Source organism: Peromyscus californicus, unplaced genomic scaffold, assembly GCF_007827085.1.
Source record: "Peromyscus californicus insignis strain IS unplaced genomic scaffold, ASM782708v3 Scaffold_7__1_contigs__length_154581171, whole genome shotgun sequence".
In the NCBI taxonomy this organism is placed as follows: Eukaryota; Metazoa; Chordata; class Mammalia; order Rodentia; family Cricetidae; genus Peromyscus; species Peromyscus californicus.
The window spans coordinates 142940853-142961776 of NW_026294595.1; the positions used below are offsets into that span (position 1 = coordinate 142940853).

The 20924-nt window shown below is 55.1% G+C and overlaps 1 protein-coding gene across 1 annotated transcript in view; it reads right to left on the reverse strand.

Annotated features, from left to right (window-relative positions):
* The window catches only part of Ripor3 (RIPOR family member 3), a 73782-nt gene that overhangs the window by 20009 nt on the left and 32849 nt on the right, over positions 1-20924 (reverse strand). The window contains 2 exon segments of the mRNA XM_052725491.1: positions 1547-1693; positions 9484-9599. Coding sequence (XP_052581451.1) covers positions 1547-1693; positions 9484-9590 — 254 coding nt within the window. The 5' untranslated portion in view covers positions 9591-9599.

Genomic DNA, 20924 nt, shown 5'->3' on the forward strand with positions numbered 1-20924 from the left:
TGAGCCTGCAGCTGAGGGGGTGGGCCTGCAGCTGAGGGGGTGAGCCTGCAGCTGAGGGGGTGGGCCTGCAGCTGAGGGGGTGAGCCTGCAGCTGAGGGGGTGGGCCTGCAGCTGAGGGGGTGAGCCTGCAGCTGAGGGGGTGGGCCTGCAGCTGAGGGGGTGAGCCTGCAGCTGAGGGGGTGGGCCTGCAGCTGAGGGGGTGAGCCTGCAGCTGAGGGGGTGGGCCTGCAGCTGAGGGGGTGAGCCTGCAGCTGAGGGGGTGAGTAGCATCAGGGAAGGGAAAGTCCCTTCAAGTGACAACCCGGGGCTGGACTCACTCTTACAGTGGTCTCAGTCAGGGCTGCTGGCTGGCTAACCATACTGACCGGGCTCTGCCCCTCCTCCCTGCTCCAGATAGGACAGGACTCTCCACCCCCAAACCTAAGGGGTACAATGTCCCAGTTGAGTAATAGGGAAGCAGGGAGCCAGATCTGCTGGGCCAGGCCAGCCCTGCCCCAAGGTTCCTTCCAGCCTCAAGGCCAAGGACACACACATCAGGGGGTCTACTGCCCAAACAGAGCCTTCCAGCCCCTTCTCTGAGCCTTAGCCTCTCCTGCTCCGAGGACATTATCTAAGAGAAAGAGCTCAAGGGGCTTCTATCCTCCATCTTCTTGGGTCAGAGCAGTCTCCAGAGAGGGCGGAGAAGGGGTGTGCCTCTCTGCTCTGACATTTGGGGACTTAGGTGCCACTGTATGTGGAAAATGTCTCCAGTGGCCAATTCTCTTGTGGGGCCAAGGTGTGTCCCTCCAGCTGTGATCGTTCCTGCCCCATCCATGGTGTGGAACCCTCTCTCTCTTTCTCCCCGCCCCGGGTTTTTCCTATCAAGGTCAGTTTACTAAGTGACAGTGACATCCCCACCAGAGGAGGGACCCAGATGGGCTTGTTCATATTTCCCTTCCAACTTGGCCTGTCTGGCTCTCCTAGCCGGGACACCAGTGCCCTCTTCAGGCTACACTTGGCACTCACAGGGCTAGAGTCCAGCGACATCTACCCCTGCTCCCTGCTCTTTCTCCCTCCCACGCCTGCACCCCCACATCCTCCCCAGTGTGACTCCAAACCAGTCCTGTCCCCGCCTCAGCCCCCACCACATGCCAGGAGTCCACCACCAGCCCATTAGTGACTGATCTTGAAGCCCAGGCCTGAAAGCTTGATCACCTCCCCCCTCACCACAGAACCATGGCTCCCAGCTCTCCTGAGATGGATAGTGAAGGCCCCCACAGCTCCCATGGCCCTGGAGCATTGTGCCGTTATCCATCGGATGTCACCCTGTGTCCCTGCATCTCTTGCTCTAGAGCCCCTGAGGTTGGAGACCTCTGGCCTTGCCATTATCCCCAAGGGACTTCCTTCCTCCCCCATGGTCACGCTGCAGTGAGGCTGCCCGGAGCGGTCCCTTTGAAACCATGCCTGACCCCCTGCCTACCTCACCGGTTTCCCTCCACAGCACCTACACCACCTGACGGACTTCTCAGTACTGCTGTCTGTCTGTCTGCTTGTCTCTCCCACTCACCTGAGGCCTCTCTTCAAAGCATCAAAGATCTTCTTCACCTGCTGCGGCCGGGGGTCCAGGCAGAGTGAGCCCTTGCGCAGTGTTCCATAAGCCTTGGAGGACTTGGCCGGCAGCCGTGACCTCACGGAGTTCCTGTTGATGGACTTTCTGTGGGAGGGGACAGAGAGTCAGGACAGCTGGCTGGGTTCCACTTCCATCACCTCCAAGCTGTGTGCTTTTCAGAAAACTGGGGTTCCTGGAGCCTCAGTCTCCTCATCTGGAAAATGGGAGGCCTGGATTTGAGGATGAAGAGCAATTACAAATTCAGTATCAGAAACAAGCTTCTGCCAGGCGGTGGTGGCGCATGCCTTCAATCCCAGTACTCGGGAGGCAGAGGCAGGCGGAGCTCTGTGAGTTTGAGGCCAGCCTGGTCTACAAAGTGAGTTCCAGGAAGCCAGGGCTACACAGAGATGCCCTGTCTCAAAAAAGAAAAGAAAAGAAAGGAGCTTGCGGGGAGGATACAGTGGAGCAGCCGGACTCCGTGAGTGACGCGCCCCAAACACACAAGCAGCGTTGGGGGGTGGGGGGGGTGGATCCTAGCCCCAGGGTTCCTGCGGGGTGCAGGCACCTGTTCATCTCCACCTGTGCCCACCCCCCACGGAGAGCCCCCAGATCTGCTCCTTCACTTGTGGACTTTGGAGGAAGGGACGGTGATGGTTAAGTTGTAACCGTCAAACCGCTCTCATGGATAACCACCCGGGAACCGAGTCTCAGTGAGGGCTGGTCCAAATCAGGTCGGTCAGTGGGCATGTTGTCTTGACGGCCTCCGTTGATGTGGGGAGAGCCAGCCTGAAAGCGGGCGGCACCGTTCCCTGGGTTGGGGCCCCAGGCTGTGTAAGAGTAGAGAAAGCTTAGCGGTCAACTTGCACTCATTCATTTCTCTCCGCTCTTGACTATGGAAGAGATGTGACAAGCTGCCTCGGGTTCCTGCCTTGACTTCCCTCCGGTGACGGGCTGTGACCTGGGACTGTGAGCCGAATAAGCCGTTTCTGCCCTACGTGGCTTTTTATCAGGATTTGTTGTCACAGCGACCAAAACACAGCCAGACAGTGGCCTAGTGTGTCTGTCTACACTCGTGTGCACTGGCCCTTCAGAGGCCGGAGGACTGGGCGTGCACTGGCCCTTCAGAGGCCGGAGGACTGGGCGTGCACTGGCCCTTCAGAGGCCGGAGGACTGGGTGTACAGCCTTCAGCTTCTCTTTCAGCCCTCCTCAGACTTTTCCTGGTGGTTTTCACTGTTCCAGCTTTGGGGCTTTAATCTCAGAAGACACCTGATGCAACTGTCACCTGATGCAACTGTGTCTGGAACCAACACAAAGCTGGTTCTCAAAGGGAAGCCCACGAGGCTCTTTCACCAGCTCCATCCACTCCAGGAAGCAGGAGCCTTCAGACCAGGGCAGGGAGCGGCCATTGGCTGAGGACAGGGGAGCAGCCTGGAGCGGAAGACCCCGTCCCCATCCAGACCCATCACTCATGGCCTTGAGCATCTGAGCAGAAGGGTAACAGCTTATTTAAGCTTCTGCCTTCTTTTTCTTTCTTTCTTTCTTTTCTTTTCTTTTTTTTTAGATTTATTTATTTATTATGTACACAGAAGAGGGTGCCAGATCTCATTACAGATGGTTGTGAGCCACCATGTGGGTGCTGGGAATTGAACTCAGGACCTCTGGAAGAGCAGTCAGTGCTCTTAACCTCTGAGCCATCTCTCCAGCCCAGCTTCTGCCTTCTTTAGTCAAAGCAGTCGTGTGTGTGTGTGTGTGTGTGTGTGTGTGTGTGTGTGTGTGTGTGTGTCCCGTGCTAGCACGCATCCAAGCCTCTGTTTTATCATCTGTAAACCAGGGAAGCTGAGACCCCAGCTCTGTGACTGGCACATGAAGGCCCATCATTAGTCGGTGCTTTGTCCATATGAGCCAGTGGGAACAACTGCATCCCAGCCACAGCTCTCCTGCACTGGCAGCCTGGATAATCGATGCTCAGCTCACAGTGCCACACTGAAGCGGCGAAGGCTGTGGCCATGGGGCTGGAGGACAGAGGCCCGTGGGTAGAAGGGGCAAGTCCCAAACCCTGCGCCAGGAACAGGAGGACCCAGCAGGGGGTGGGGCACAGGACAAGGCGTGGCGTACAGGATGGTCACTCACTCCAGACTGGTCAGCTCGAGACTGCAAACCCCTCCTCAACACAGGGCATTTAGGAGGCCTGAGACTGCATGTCTGCCCCATTCCCAAGCCCGTCTATGCTGCTGGTCCCCAAGCCACCCTGAGGATGTGAGTACACACCTGTGGCCCTAAGGACTAGGAGCTCAGGAGTTCAAAGCCAACAGGAACAGTGTAGTGAGATCCTGCTTTAACAATGGCACAGCCAGGCCTGGGGTACAGGCCTCTAATCCCAGAGTGGGGAGGTAGAGGCAGGAGGCTAGGGAATCCAAGGGAGTCATTAGCAACACAGAGTTCAAGGCCAGCCCCAGCCACACCAGAGGCCATCTGCACAACTGTAAGATAAATAGATGGGTTCATCTATTGGAAGGGCATGATATGGTCCTCTGCCTCCGGGGCTCACTAGCTCTGGGGTTTTGGGGGGTCACCCACACACTGAAGACATGGCCTTTCTAGGGGTCCTTCTAATGTCCCTGGGCCTTTTTTCATTGTCCTTTCTTGTTTAGATAGGAACTCACTCTGTCACCCAGGCCGGCCTCAAACTCACAGCGGTCCTCCTGCCTCAGCATCTCAAGTGCACTTTTAAAAACCAGGAGCTCAGGGTTTGTCCATCCAGATAGGAGCTCACTGAGCAGCCCCTGGGGGTCTGGGTCCCCCGAGGGTCACAATCTATAGCGGGAGGCGGAGGACTGTGGGCTAGCAAGCCAGGCAGGGGGCGGGGCACAGGGACATGGCTGTGCTCTTTCCTCAGCCCTGAGAAAAGTCACCAGGCTGGTTCTGGCCGGGTGAGATGCTGAGCATTCCACATGTGGGAGACACAACACAAACACGCAGTTTACTCCAGCCAGGTCTGCTTGTCACCCTGCTTTGGGACCAACCCACACCCGGAGTCCCTGAGGATGACAACCCAGCACATACCAAGCCACCGAGACCTTGCCCTGTACTCAGCCTCTGTATTCAAACCCCGGCCCCACAGCTCTGGGCACTGAACCCCCTCAGCCTCGGTTTCCTCTCTGTAGAGGGGAGGTAATAAGGCCTTGACTTGTCATGACAGTCACTCGGCAGACGTTTGCCGAGAGAGTCCCTGCTGTAGTGACCACCGTCCCAGGGGTTAGGACAGGACAGGGCAGTAACAAAGATAAACAAAGGCCTGCCCTGAGAGATAGAGGCCAGCTGGTGTGGTTAGTATCTGGCTCTCCCATGACCAAGCTGTGTGGCCCTGGGAGGTGACAGAGACTCTCTGGGTTTCAGTTGTCTCTCTGTGAAATGGGGTCCAGAGCTGGGATTGCCAGCAGGGCTCCGTGGGCTGATAAATACAAAGAACTCCAAACAGTACTTGGTAAACAGCAGGCACCACATGTGTGCCAAAGTTGGAGAGAGAAGTTTGGAACAAGCCTGACTGATAGGACCGGACGCCAAGAAGGAAAAAGGAAAGCGGGCAGGGAGGGACGACTCCCCAGCAGGGACTGGAGGGGGTATGCCACCAGGGCTTCGTCTCTGGTGCTGATATTCACAGACTATAGCAGAATGACCTTCCAAAGCCTCTCCCCGCTCCCTACCCCCTCCCTTCCCCAAGGCCGCATCACCCACCTCTTGGACCGGGCCCTCCACAAAGTTGCCATCTCAGGCACGGACGGACGGCCACACTGCAGACAAGGGTACAAGCGGGCTTCTGACAGACGAGAGCCCAGACAGCCAGAGGGCAGTGAGGCGGGCGGGAGGTGGCTCTGCGTGGAGCTGCAGCTCACTTCAGGGGTCCACAGTCCCCGGAGGTGTGCCCCTCGGCCCACCCCTTCCCTCTCCCTCGGGCTCCGGAGGTTCCAAGCCCAGCGCTGTCTCTGAGCCTCGGAGTGGCTCTGACGGCTGGCACAGCGCAGCCTGGATGGTGAAATGAGGCTGCACACTGCACGGCTGGCTGGGATGTCACCGGGCTGGGAGCAGCCTCCGAGGGAGGATGTGTCACCAGCTCCAGGAGGACTCCGTAAATATTAAACAGCCCCAGGCCTGCCAGACAGGCCTCCGGGCACGTGCAGCCCGGCGCCCGGTGCTCACAAGCAATCATGCAGCCTCTGCCTGTCTTGACTGTCTCCAGCCTTGTGCTAGCCATGCCCGGGCAGGGTCTGGAGCAGACAGGGATCTCTGCTCACGTGCTGAACCTGCCCCAGCCTCCAGGCAGGGCAGTCCCCGGACTGACCACATAGACTCCTGACTGCATGCCCATCAACCAGGCTGGCCATGGTCCTGTGCCTGGTGACCCATGGCAGAGGACAGTGACAGCCGTACCATGCTGAGGCTCAACTTGCATGCTTCAGACACACTGTTCCACATTCGCTCCATGGGTCTTTGAGCCTGTCACCAGGAGCAACTTAAAACCAAGTTTGATGACCCACCCCAACTCTTGGCTTCAGAGGCACCTGCCCGACAGTCCTGGGGAAGGCAGCCCTGGATGCCAAGCTACTGCTGTGCCTGTTGGTGAGAAGCACTGGGTCACTGTTGGAACCTGCCTCAGTTCTCTCACCTACAGAGCCTGGAAAAGGGAAATGGCTTTATTATAGCAATCATTCACACCTTTGTACTAAATTCTATCAGATAACTTCCCCAAATGAATTCTGTATCTGTGGGGTAGAAAACCCTGGCTAGTCTAAGAGTTGTAGTGGGGCAGGGTGGGATGCAGGAGGTGTGCCCAGCCCTGAGTGGAGTCCTGCTGGGCTGCCCAGGGTCATTTTGCCTTACCCAACGCTGGGGGGATGTCTTTCTGTACCCTGTGAGTATATGTTGTTCCCATTGGTTAATAAATAAGCTGCTTTGGCCTCTGGCAAGATAGCTTAGAGCCAGGCAGGAAATCCAAGGGGAGAGAGACAGGAAAGAGAAAGGCAGAGTCTGGAGAGATGCCTTGCTGCCACCCAAGGAGAAGCAAGACGCCAACAGATCAGTAACACCTCGGCCACATGGCAAACACAGATTAATTGAAATGGGTTAATTTAAGATGAAAGCGCTAGCTAGAAAGAAGCCTGCCATAGACCACGCAGTTTGGAAATATCAAGCCTCTGAGTGATTGTTTTATAGGTGACTACGGGACCGAGGGGCCCGGCAGGACTGGAGAAGCTTTCCAGCTACAACCCACCCCTGTGTGGTCCCTCACCGCTGCAGCTGTGTCTCTGCCTGTTGAGAAATCTGGGAATCAGAGGCAGAGGTGAGGCCTGCAGTCCAATCCAGGTCAAACCGGTGTCAGACACCAGGGAGATGGACAGAGTGAGGAAGTTAAAAACAACCACACAGGGGCTAGAGAGACCACTCCGCAGTTAAGGGCACTGGCTGCTCTTACAGAGAACCTGGGTTAGATTCCAGCATCCACATGGTGGCTCTTAAGTGTCTGTAACTCCAGTTCCAGGGGTTACAGCGCCCTCTTCTGGCCTCCATGGGCACTGCATACATGCAGTACACATACACACATGCAGAAAAACACCGGTACACATAAAATAAAAATAAAATCTAAAACAAACAAACAAAAAACCCAGCTACGCCTCTTCACTATCACCATGGGCATCCTTTCCCATCTTAGACAGGGGACTGCCCAGGCTGAGACTGGACGGGGGCCACTCAGGATCTCAAGGGTAGCTAAGGTCCAAGCAGCCCTGGGAACCCAGGCCCTCACAGCATCAGGGCTCACTTCTCTAGGCCGCTCATGGACATGGCTGTGAGCCCAGGTATCAAAACAGGACCAAGTCACCTCTGTCTCCCAGGAATCCAGGAGCAGCAGAGTTGGAGATCCCTTGGGACTTTTTGGACAGAAGTTCTGATGGGGCTTAAGGGGACACTTCCATGGATATGTGGTGTTCTGAGGCCTGAAAGCCAGCAGCAGAGTGGAAATACGGCATGTGATTGTCACCAGGTGGCTGTGAAGAGCACTTCGTCTGTGCCTCATGGTGGGCAGCAGTCCCCCCTCTCCTACTGAACCACATGGCCCTCCCTGCCTCAGACCATCTTAGATGGTCCCGGGCTATGCGTTCCTTGGCCAGCTCTACACACAGACCTCAGGGTCAGGTCCAAGGAGGCCCAGGCAGAGGCAGCATGGAGATGGCCAAGCTGAGAGACAGCACGGGTTTCCTCTGGTTTACATGCACCCTCGCAGCAGCACTTACACAGCGCCTATTGTGTCTCCGTGGTACCCACTCCCCTCTCCAAGGCCACAGTCAGTGACTAGGACCAATCACCATGGGTCTTTGCCAAACTCTCTCCCATCCAGAACTTCTGCTCAAGCCTTCACTGGTCCCTGACACTGAGCCTGTGTTCCCCAGGGTTCCCTCCCCTGACCGCAGCCCATGGGCCTCACAGCCTGCTTGCTGCTCCTCACCACCTCAGGACCTTTGCACTTGCTGCCTTCGCCACCCCCACTTCCCATCACCCTCATCAGCTTCTGCTGAATGAAGGCCCTGCCCCTCAGGCCCTCAGGACGCCACCCCCATCTGCATCCTGTCCTAGGTCCAACATAGCACCGGCCATGGCTGAGCTGATCTGCTTTGGCTCCCCTGATGGAAGATCAAGCAGGGCAGGGCCTAGGTCTCTCCCCACTCACATCTGCGGAGGAAGGAGGGTCTCTAGGTGCCCCACTGAGATAAGCATCATAACCCTGGCGGTGCTTTCTTCTAGGTAGAGTTCAGATGGAGCAGGCCAGGGGCAGAGGGTAACCTGCAGGCGGCCTCACAGGGCGGCTGTTGGGTGGATGTGAGGCACCTGGCTGGGCTGGGCCTGGAGTCCTCCCTAGACATGCCGTGACAGCAGGAACTGGCCAGGGAGGAATATTCGGCTAGGACACGCAGCACGTGCTAGGGTCTGGGAGAGCGGCCAGAGTGGCAGGCGCACTGGCTGAGCTAACCCAGAGTCCCTTGGTCATGAGGCCACTGAATGGCCTTGGGGTCTGAGGGGACTGCTGAGGTCCTTGAGCACAAGCATGGGTGTGTGGCATTGTGGAAATTGGTTGTTGATCAGCTGACCGACCAGCCAGGCTCTGCACCCCCTCTGGTGGGGACCTGCCCACCCGTCTGCTCAGGTGCTGTTTGGGGCCTTTGGCTGTGGTACTTGCAGGCAACCAGACGTGGTTTCCTGGGGGCCTGTTCAGTGTCCAGCTAGACCATGAGACCTAGGCTGGTGGGCCTGAGCTCGTCAGGCTCTGGCCCCACAGGCAGAAGGGACTCATGAGGACAGGAGGGAGGACTGGATGGAGTGCCAGGCTTGGCCTAGTCTTCGAGGCCTAGCCCACATAGTCAAGCCAGCTGCTGTCATCAGAAAGCCACACCCCCAGTCCCTTTGTGGCAGCTGGAGCCAGCGGCCTGCCCAGTGTCAGCTCCCCTTTACAACAACCGTACAGGAAGCCACACCCCTCCCATGTTCAAAGGGAGGAAACCTGGGCTCAGAGAGGTGAAGTCACAGAGCCAGGACAGGTGGCCCCATCGTCCAGGCCTCTAAACAGGAAGAGCATTCCTTCATACCCCACCCCTAGGAGGCTAAGGCCAACTGGGAAGACATTTTGCTCTGCGGCCCTGGAGTAGTGGTGCTACCTCTCTGAGCCTGTTTTCTCATTTGCCAAGCGGTGATAAGTTCAGCAGGTTGATTATGGAAGAGATAACAATGTGGATGAGGCCGGTGGGAAACGACAAGTTCCTCCAGGAGCAGGCGTCCCCCACATAGTTTGATGTCCCAGGCCACTGGCTGAGCTGTGTGCACCCCGCCCCATCCCCATGGCACTTACGAGACCCTCCGGCTTTGTGCGCTGAAGCCAGCGAAGGAGGCGCTGCGGCCCACGGTCCCCACAGCCGCGGCATCCCCAGGAGACAGGAAGCGCAACCTCACAGACATGGCTGTCACCTGAGAGGAGAGGACAGGAGGGTCAGCGTGATGGGACAGTCTTCAACAGCACCTGGCTCACACCGCCACTCACATAAGAGCCAGCTGCAGCTGCATGAGGAGGGGGAGTGTGGGGGCAGCCTGGGGCAAGCGGCAGTTGTGAGGTTCAAAGCCAGGGCTCTGTCCGCCTTAATCCGGAGCCCAGCACCACTAGCCATCTGCTCTCCCCTCCCCTGCTGAGCCCCCACCTGCAGAGCCAGCACTAAGCGCCTGCTGTATGCAGGCTCTGTACTGGACACACTGAGTGTACCAAACAAGACAGTAGCAGCATGGGCAAAGGCCCTGTGGCACCAGGGGACCAGCTGTGACCCAGAAATAGAGCAGGGCTGCCGCCCCTGGTGGAACAGGAGGGGCCACAGAACACAGGTCCCCAGAGAGTCAGGTCCCCTAGGGAGGATCTGGGCCTTCCAGCTGGGCAGAGGTAGCTGGGAGCCACGGTGGATTCGAAGCTAGTGACAGACATCAAGGGCTGTTTCGAACCTGGGCCCACTGCCTGTCTCGGATCCAGGCTGTAATGAGGCCAGCCCACAGAGCCCTGGCTGGCTTCTCTTTTTTCCAAGCCATCTCCAGGGTGGAAAAAGGCCCCCACATCCCCAGGGAGCACAGCATGTCAAGCTGGCATCTTCTAGCACAGACAGTCGGAAACTTCTTCATATCTAACCTAAATCTCGGCTGCTGCGGTTTCATACTTTGCTCCTTAGCCAGGGTGGTGCCAGCCGAAGGATTCCAGGGACTTTATTGCCCACACACAACCTACGGACATCTCCACCCACCGAGGCTCCTTCTCCTGCACTGGAGCCCTGTTCCCTTCCACACCCTGGATCACGCTGCAGCCTCTTTCCACAGCTCCCACAGCCGCCCAGTGTTGCTCTTTCATTCTGTTTAGAGCCTGTCCCTCCCAGGGACTCAGAGGCCATGCTGCCCCTCTGCATGCCTGTGCAGTCCTGCAAACCTTCCCTGTCTCCTCCCACCCACGCCACCACCCCACGCCACCACCCCACGCCACCACCCCACGCCACCACCCCACGGCACTGTGTACAGGAAGGCATCTGAAGCACAAAGCTAGCCTCAGCTCCAGTCAAAGCCTGGCCCTGGGCCTTAGTGGTCACAACTATGAAATAGGTTCAAAGGTTCTCAGAGGAACCAAAAACAAGTTGCACTGGGAGTTCCCTGTGTACAAGAGTGTGTACCTGTACATACATGTGCACGTGCGTGTGCGTGTGCGTGTGCGTGTGCGTGTGTGTGTGTGTGTGTGTGTGATGACTCACTGTGCAACTGACTGAGGGGACCAGAGTCCTGAAAGGATTAAGGAAGCAACTTCTCGCCCTAGTGAAGGGGGCATGCAGTCAGTGTCTGCTCAGTCCCTGCTGACTGCCCAGAGGCCACTGTGCTTCCAGCACACAGATGGGGAAGTTGAGGCAATGTGAGGTATGAAGCCCTGTGATAAATTCCCTTATTCAGTCCACACTGCCTTCTAAGGAGCAGAAGCAATTGATGGCTGAGTTCCACAGATGAGGGGAAACTGAGGTCGGAGAGGCAGCCAAGGCCTTCGTGGACCCCAGTGGGGAGCTACAAAGCCAGCTTGGAGCCCAGAAGTGCATGTGTCTCACCTGGCATCCAGGTACCGTCACTGGGGACACGCCCCCCCCCCCCTCAGGAGAATCCCCCTGCCCCTTGCCATTGGCTTGTCCCACTTCCGGGAGGCATTTGAGCCACTGGCATCCCCTTCCTGGCTTCAGTTAGTCCCAGTAGGAATTATGAGTACTCCAGCTTAGGCTGGTGTCACCCAACCCACCAAGGCTTGGCCCTCAGTCCCGTCCAGGGTGGCTGCCTCCTTCTGCCACTGCTGGGCCAGGGAAAGAGGAAGTCAGGAGGGGGGGTCACCAGAGCCTTCCTTCAGGTTCTGTCCAGATGCTGAACAGTCCTAGTCTCTGGCAGTGACGGACACCGTCCCGTGAGGGCTAGGGAGGCTGGGGCTTCCCACAGGCCAGTGACAGCCCCTGTCCCCCTGAGGGGGCTCCTCACAGGCCAGCACTCTGAGTCCTATGGCCCCACTCATCTCACCGTGAGGGGGCAGCAGCTCAGAGATCTGCATCTAACTCTGCAGTTGGTCCCATGGACTGGCTTCCTGGCCAGTTCCACCCCTCTGGCCCTGGCCACCTCTTCTCTGGGGCAGCTTTCTTGGGTGCCTCCTGTTTGGGGTCTCCAGGTCTGGGCTGGGGTCGGAACCCTTTGTCCTCAGAATCCTTGGATCCTGCAATCACCAAAATGGACTGTGGGGTTTGCCCTCCTCCTAGACGAGGTCCCTCAAGTGGCTCTGTGGGCTCGGGGTGTCCAGAAGACCCCAGTTCATCGTCAGACAATTGAGACCTACAGGAGGGGCTCAGCCTACTCCGTTACCCCAATGACCTGTGTCCCAGAACCAGTGCCGTCTGGACATCCCAGGCCCTGCTGCAGACGTGCCCCTGTGACTCCCACAGCCCGCTCCCTGCCTGAGACTGGACCACCTCGGTCCATTATCCCAAGACAAATGCTCTTATTATCCCTCTTAGATAAAGAAACCGAGGCGAGCCGGCAGTGGTGGCGCACGCCTTTAATCCCAGCACTCAGGAGGCAGAGCCAGGTGGATCTCTGTTCAAGGCCAGCCTCATCTACAGAGACAGGACAGGCACCAAAACTACACAGAGAAACCTTGTCTCGAAAAACAAACAAACAAATAAACAACAAAACAAAACCGAGGCCGGGGCTGGAGAGATGGCTCGGCAGTTAGGAGCGCAGGCTGCTCTTGCAGAGGACCTGGGTTCAGTTCCCGGCACCCACATGACAGCACCCAATCACCTGTAGCCCCAGTTTCAGAGCATCTGACACCCTCTTCTCCCTGACCTCCGAGAGCTCCTGCATGCACATGGTGTATATGCATGCACTCGGGCACACACACATACACAGAAAATAAATAAGTCTTTAAAAAGAAAAGAAACTGAAGCTGTCATTCTAGCACCTGGGAAGCTGAGGCAGAAGGATTACTATGACTTCCAGGCAAGCCAAAGCTACAGACTGAGACCCTGCCTCAAACCAACAGTAGAAAACAAGAAACAGTCTGGGGGAGAGGATCGCCCCTCCAAGGTTGTTGACAGGAAAACCCAGAACTGAGACTCAAGCCCGGCACACTGGCCCTTACACTGGAGCTGAGCTGTGCTCACCTCCCCAGGGGCACTGAAGAGCCATGAACTAGTATAGCAGCCCAGGGAGGGAAGAGCCCAGACTGAGGCAGGGCTGGGAAGGACCCTGGCCACATAGCAACTGAGCTGTGCAGCCAGCAGCGCCCCCTCCTGGCCAGCCGGGTAAAGCCATTCCCCAATCCCCCAAGTGGGAGAGAGGAGGAGGATGCGGTTTGGGCTCCCCTGGACTAAGACAGGCCGGCTCAGGATTTCATGAGCAGAAGCTGACAAGCCCCGGGGAACGTTCTATCATCCCTGATGCTTGCATCAGGCACCGCACACAATGGCACCCAAAACGAAAAGCAACGTGGACAATTGAGCCCTGGAGACCCTTTGGCCCATTGAACAACCTCTGCTGTGGCTGGCATTAACCCCAAAGCTGCTGGTTGGGAACAGAGGAGGCCCTGGTTATGCAGAGGGACCCTTGGGTGGCTCTGAGCCACCCTAGGGGGCCAGCTGTCTTCAGGGGGCAAGGTGAGCAGTCAGGACCCACTGGACCCCTGGACAGAGGAGCAGGCACAGCAGCCGTAGTTCCCAAACCTTTGGTGGCAGACAAGGCAGCCTCTTCTCTGTCCTGCCCCTTGCTGCCTGGCTCTGGTTGGCACCTGGTACCGCTGGGACCCTGCAGACCAGAAGAAGGTGGCTTCACACAGACCTGCTTCCCCGACTCCGTGGGACCCTGGGGACAGTCCTGGGCCTCTGACTTCAGGTGCAGGCAGAGGAAGCAGAGCTTCATCTGTCCACAACCACCCTGCGTCACCGCCCACCCAAAACGAAAAGCAACGTGGACAATTGAGCCCTGGAAACCTGCAATTTCACCTCATTTGGAGGTGAAGTGGCTAAATTTAGCGTGGCCGGCTTGTGGGGCTGGGCGGCTCTTGTGCCTGAGTCCCTCACTTAGGACTCTTTTTTTCTCCCCTAAATGATGGCCAGGGCTTGAATTGCCTTTGGAAGTTTCTGAAATAGCTCCCTTGGTATAGCCTGAGAGGAACTGGTAAATCAGACCCGGATGGGAATGAGCCTAAACAAGAGGAGTGGATGACCCAGCAAACGTCCTGGAACCAGACTGTCTGACCCAGAGGGGGCCCAAGGGAGCCAGCCTCTCATTTTACTGCATGCTCACGTGACTTGCCTGGAATCACAAAAAGACTTGACCTCCTCCCCAGCTGAGCGGCTCTGCTGCTCCATCGAGACCCTCCACTGGGGCTGCCTCAGGGCTTTTGCGCTGGCTGTGGTTCTGCCAGCTCCCTCGTCCCCAGGGTCTTCCCTTGAAGCCTCCTCTAAGCCTTCAGGTCTCATGGCTGAGGTCACTTCTTTCCAGAGACATCCTCGAGCAAGCCCTGACTGAAGAAGCCCATTCCTCATTCCGCCTAAACCCTACTGAGGACTCTTGCTATCTTGCGTATCTGTAGGTCAGGGCTCATTACATCCTTCACAGGAATTTCTGCTCTAGACTGGACCACTTCTGTTCCGTGCACACCTCTGGGCGTGGCCTAGTGGTGACTTAATGAATGATGGAAGGATATTTCTGAGCTCTTTCCTTCCATCTACTTGCTCAGTGAGTGTCTTAGGGTTCCTGTTGCTATGAAGAGACACCATGACCACAGCAACTCTTATAAAGGAAAACATTTAATTGGGGCTGGCTTACAGTTTCAGGGGTTCAGTCCATTATCACCATGGTGGGACATGGCGGCATGCAGGCAGATGTGGTGCTGGAGAAGGAGCTGAGAGTTCTACATCTTGATCCGCAGGAGCAAGAAGTGAACTGTGTCACACTGGCACACCTGAGCTTATAAGACCTCAAAGTCCACCCCTACAGTGACACACTTCCTCCAACAAGGCCATCCCTCCTAATAGTGCCGCTCCCGATGGGCCACACATTCAAACGCGTGAGTCTATGGAGACCATAGCTATTCAAACTTCCACAGTCAACATGTACTGAGTACCTACTATATGCAGGCCCCGGGCATACAGTTGCCACTAGGCTTGCCAATTCTACTAAACTAACTGGCCAGTGAATCCCAGAAACCCTCCTGTCTCTGCCTTGCCAGAATTGGGGTTACGCTGCCTGCTGCTGAGCCTAGCTTCTGGGGGGCAGATTCCCAGAGAAAGCCTGGCTTTCATTGGTGGGTTTGTTGAGTTTTAGGGTGGCAGTGGTTTGATTTCGTTGGGGTTATTTTTTTGACCCGAGGTCTTGCTCTGCAGCTCCTACTGGCCTCTAACTTGCTGCTGACTCCTGAATGCTGAGGTGGCAAGCATGTGCTGCCACACCCGGCTGCTGGATTATTTTAAGGAAACCTCTGTTTAGAGCAGACTGACCGTGTGTTTGTGTCTAACAGGTGTTAAACACAGGCCTCAGCTAGAGCAGAGCACAGGTCCTGTCCCAGCCTGGCTCCTGGCTCTGTTGCGCTTCAGGATGGTAACCATGGGAGGACCAGGGATCCCTCTGCCCAGCACAGTCCCCAGCCCTGGCGCCTTCCTGCCCTGCTCAGCCTGTGCCCAACCCTTGACTCTCAAAACTCACAGACCCACTAAGGGCCCATACTGTGGGTGGACAGGTGGGTCCCCAATGTCTACCACAGCACCTTGCCCACTTTACAGAGTATGAGCACAACCATTCACAGCCAAATATGGGAGAGAGGGAAAGGCCAACCCTGAAGAGGAAAAGCATGTGATCCTTGGAATATGATGTAGGGGGTGGCTGACCCAGAAGGAAGTGTTCGGATTAAAAATGTTGAATGGAGTGGGGTGGTAGCTCTGTGGTAGACTGCTTGTCTTGCATGCATGAAGATTTAGTCCTCACTGCCATAGTGAAGAGACATTGAGGAGGACTTCTTTTTTTGTGGGGGAGGGGGAGCTGAGACAGGGTTTCTCTGTGTAGCCTTGACTGTCCTGGAACTCACTTTGTAGACCAGGCTGGCCTTGAACTCACAGAGATCTACCTGCCTCCCAAGTGCTGGAATTAAAGGTGTGTGCCACCACCACCCAGTTTGAGGAAGACTTCTAAGGTCAACCTCTGACCTCCCATGTGTGTGCGCGTGAACACACAAACACACACACACACACACACACACACACACACACACACACACACGATCATAGGTGCAAACACAGCTATGTGAACATGAACATGCCTGAAAAAGACACATGTGACCAAGCTCCCCCTTGGTCCCTCCCATGTTTTAGAGGGGACAAGCTTCTCCCCAGTGGCCCTCAGAGGCACAGTGCCCTGGCAAAACCTACATCTCCCAGCAACTTTTCAGCCAGCAGTGTCCCACCTCCTGTCCCCTGTGAGAGATCACGTCCAGAAAGTCCCCTCTTCTCAGACACACCAGCGTCCACCTCTTCCAGCCCACGCTACCCAGACAATGTCACCTCCTCATTCCAGGCCATCCAGTAGCCAATGCCACTTTAGACACTGCTATAGCGGGGATGTAGCTCAGAGGCAGAGTGTTCGAGAAGCATACGAAAGGCCCTGGATTCCAGTCCCAGTACCGCAAAAACAAACAAGAAAAAGAATCATAAAATAGAAAGCAAAATAACAGAAAATATAGATAAAACCATCCACCCAAGCTGGGCAAGAGGCTTCCAAGGCAGTCTGAGCAGGAAATCATCATAGCTCCCCAAGTGATGGTCCTCAGCCTGTGATGCACACCGCTGTCACACCCTCCTCGGTGACCATGATAAAGTGGTGGTGTTTGTAAATTCTGTTGCTTGGAAAGCAGTTTCCAGCAGGGCATTATCGCTCCAAGTGGAAATCCCAGGAGACGCCTCTAGGGTGCGCACTGGAGCAGCAGAGAGAGACCGGCTTTCCATTCCCAGCCTTTTACACTTATTTTTATTCTACATGTATGAGTGTTTCATACTTTTTTTTTCTGTGTACTGTTCATGCTTGGTGTCCACAGAGGTCAGAAGAAGACATCAGATCCCTGGGAACTGAAGTTGGTGAACCACTGTGTGGCTGCTGGAAATGGAACCCGGATCCTCTAACCGAGCTTGGGCTCTTCACGGCTGAGCCAGCTCTCCAGGCCCATCCCCCACCCATGATATGTTATTTGTTTTGTTTTGTTGGTTTTTCCAGACAGCCCTGGCTGTCCTGGAATGAACTCGCTGTGTAGACCAGGCTAGGCTCAAACTCACAGAGATCCACCTGCTTCTGCCTCCTGAGTGCTGGGATTAAAGGCATATGCCACCACCCCTTGGCTTGTTTTGGGTTTTTTGAGAAAGGTCACTCTATGTAATTCTGGCTGTCTTGGAGCTTGCTATGTAGAGCAGGCTGGCCTCCAACTCACAGATATCTGCCTGCCCCTGCCTCAGGAGTGCTGGGATTAAAGGTGTGTGCCACCACACCGGCCTCCCTCCCTTATGCTTTAAGTGTTGGATCACAAACAGGAGCAGAAGAGTGATTAAAAATTAACCAAACTAGGGCTGAGTGCAGCTCAGCATACTGTCTGGAATCTGCCAGCTCCTGGGTTCCATCCCCAGTATCAAAAACAAACAAACAAACAAACAAAAAACAGGGCTGGAGAGATGGCTCAGCGGTTAAGAGCACCGACTGTTCTTCCAGAGGTCCTGAGTTCAATTCCCAGCACCCACATGGTGGCTCTCAACCACCTGTAATGAGATCTGGCGCCCTCTTCTGTATACATAATAAACAAATAAATCTTAAAAAACAAAACAAAACAAACAAAGGAAAACCTTGAATGCGGCCAGGCAAGCTGGCTCAGGGGGAAAGGTGTTTGCTGTTCAAGCCCGAAGACCTGAATTTCACCCCGGAACTCACATAAAGGAAGGGGAGGACTGAGTCCACGAAGCTGTCCTCTGACCTCCACACACATACCATGCACGTGTGCCATCCCTGCAGTAACAATAACTGGAAAAAATTAAACCCTGGACTCGGGTTATCTCAGTACAGTGACATGTAGCTGCATGTAAATAAGACACTGCTTTTTCAAAAATTCCCAAGGAACATTTTGACACTAAGAATGTGGTATTTTACATCTGCTTTTTCTAAAAATAAAAATAAAAAGTACAATTCTTCTAGTCTTTTCCTGTGCAAAAAATAATCACCGCCCGCCTCCCCCCACCCCACCCCCTATTTTGTCAAGGCATGAGGTGGGACAACATGGGTTTATGTAGAAAGTGCTCATGGCAGGGGATATTAATTGGTTTAATATATAAAGTATGTTGACTAAGTATTTCTTTTCTCCCCCCTCACCCCGCCCTTTTTTTGGAGGGGGTGTTTGTTTGGTTGGTTGGTTGCTTGCTTTTTCTCTGTGTAGCCCTGGCTGTCCTGAAATGGACTTTGTAGACCAGGCTGGCCTCGAACTCACAAAGATCCACCTGCGTCTACCACCTGAGTGCTGGGATTAAAGGCATGTGCCACCACCACCTGGCCCCTTTTTCCTTTTTGAAACAGGGTCTTTCTGCATAGTCCTACTTATTCTGGAACTCACTTTGTAGACCCACCTGGAATCCAACTCACAGGCATCCAACTGCCCCTGCCTTCCAAGTGCTGGGATCAAAGGCCTGCAACATCACACCTAGCCTTTGATTAGGTTTTTTTGTTGTTGTTTGTTTTTTGAGACAAGGTTTCTTTATGTAACCCTGGCTGTCCTGGAACTAGTTCTATATACAAGGCTGGCCTTGAACTCAGAGATCCACCTGCCTCTGCCTCCCGAGTGCTGGGACAAAAGACATGCACCACCACTGCCCAACTGATTAGGTATTTCTTTTTTTTTGTTTTTTGTTTTTCGAGACAGGGTTTCTCTGTAGCTTTGTGCCTTTCCTGGATCTCGCTCTGTAGACCAGGCTGACCTTGAACTCACAAAGATCCGCCTGCCTCTGCCTCCCAAGTGCTGGGATTAAAGGCGTGCGCCACCACCGCCCGGCCGTATTTCTTTTTATAAGAATTTTGCAAGCCAGATGTGGTGATGCACACCTGCCTATGATCCTTGCACTTGTGAGGCAGAGACAGGTGGGAACTTCCAGACTATCCTCAGATACACAGCAAATTTGAGATCAGCCTAGGTTACTTGCAACCTCATTTCAAAGAACCAAAGAAGGAAGAAGAAGAGGAGGAGGAGGAGAAGGAGGAAGAGGAAGAAGAGGAAGAAGAAAGCTTTCGAAATCAGGGCTGGCCACTGTCCCCGAAAGGCCAGGTTCTACAGTGACTCATGGAGGAACTGGACATGACAGTCAAGGGCTTAGTGCCTACCATCCTATGTCTCTTTCTGCTTCTCAAATCAAGTCACTCAGCCTGGGGAGACGGCTCAGTGCATACGGTGTGCTCTGTGAGAGTGTGGGGATCTGAGCCCAGATCCCCAGAACCCACATAAATCTGGCTAGAGCAGCATCTGTTCTCCCAGTGCTTCTAGTGAGGTGGACCACAGAGACGGGCAAATCCCTGAGAGTTCAGAAGCCAAGGCTGAACACAGCAAGGAAGAACAAAGAGAGCCTGTCTCAAACAAGGTGGAAGGTGAGGAACGACACGTTTGAAGGTGTCTTCTGACCTCCACACATGGGCTGTGGTGTATGCATGCCTGAACTCATATATGAGCATGCATGCGCATGTGCACGCACACCCTCACATGAAGTTACCCCCAGGTCCTGTCTCGGTAAGGCCAAGATTGGCATAAGACAATATTTCTGCAGACACAGGCCACTGTGAGGCCAGCAGGACTCAGCCTGTGGGCACTCCTCCCCACCCAGCCTGAAGAGGTACCATCTGAGTGGGTTTGTGCTGGGGCTCAGGGTAGACAATGACCTCAACATGGAGGCGCGGGGCCTGGCAGTTCCTCTGTCCTCACTCCCCTGCCCCAGCCATCATCTGCTCTCCAGCCCCAATGCTCCGCTTCCCCACACTTCAGAGCCCAGGGCTCCCCAGCCAGCCTGCTTGTTTGCTGGCCAAGACTGTTCACCGCCTGGGAAGTGGTCAAGGGTTCAACCAGAGACGAGCCATCTGGTCGCTCCACAATAAACATGTCACGAGAGCTGCAGATAGCCTGCTCTGGTTTTCAAGTCCAGTGAGATGTTTCTCTCTCCTCTGGGCTCCTGGGGGGACAGAGGCTGGTCCAGGACCTGGATCCTAGCCCGAGAGCCACCCTGGCCTACAGCACATTGGCACTGGGAAGCAGGGACGGAGATGTCTTCCATTTCTCTTCTCAGAGATTATGCCAGATGGTCAACTCACCTCCTCAACAGGGTGATTTCCTCCCAAAGGGACAGAATATTTTCTAGAACCCAGGGTTCTCTCCCAGTGTAGGAGTGGGTGTTGTTTTTGGAGTGCAGGAGATGGAGCCTAGAACCTTAAGTCTGCTGGGCAAGCACTCTATTTCTCCAGCCCTGCGAGCACAAACCTCTTTTCCATCAAGGGAGACCCCTACTGGTCACCTTTAGTATTGCATCCTTGCTTCACCAGCAGGGATGAACGCTCACCCAAGGGAGGGTGAGGCTCTGTTCCCACGCTCAGAGTGAGGTCGGTAGGTCCCCAGTATAGGACAGATGTGTGTGGCTGAGCAACTTGGACTGAAATCATAATCGTGGAGTTTCCAAAGTATTGCAGAACATTCTAGGCTGACGCTAGAGTGTGGATCATGAGCTGTTTATCAATTAGTTCCCTGTTTGCCAAACATTCTTGCCTGGGTCTCCGGGGAGATGGTTTGGTTGGGAATGCATGGCAGCTGAATGGAATCAGCAGAGGATGAAGGTTTGCTGGCAGAGAAGCAGCCAGCGACTGGAAGAGGCAGATGCCATCAGGAGAGAGAGTACTCTGTGTGTGTGTGTGTGTGTGTGTGTGTGTGTGTGTGTGTGTGTACAGAAAGTGTGGTGGTCAAAGACTAACTCAGGTTCCAGCCTCCCCTCTGTTTGAGACAGGGTCTCCTCACCGCTGTGTATGAGGTGATGGTGTACACCACCATATCTGCCTCAACTTGGATTCTAAGGCTCCAAGCCGGGCCCCTCACACTTGCATGTACTAACCCTACCATGCCGTCTCCTCAGCCGTGTTACTAAATTTTGAGTCTCTGTGAAAAAGAAAAATGACATCTAGGAACAAACTAGAATTTGG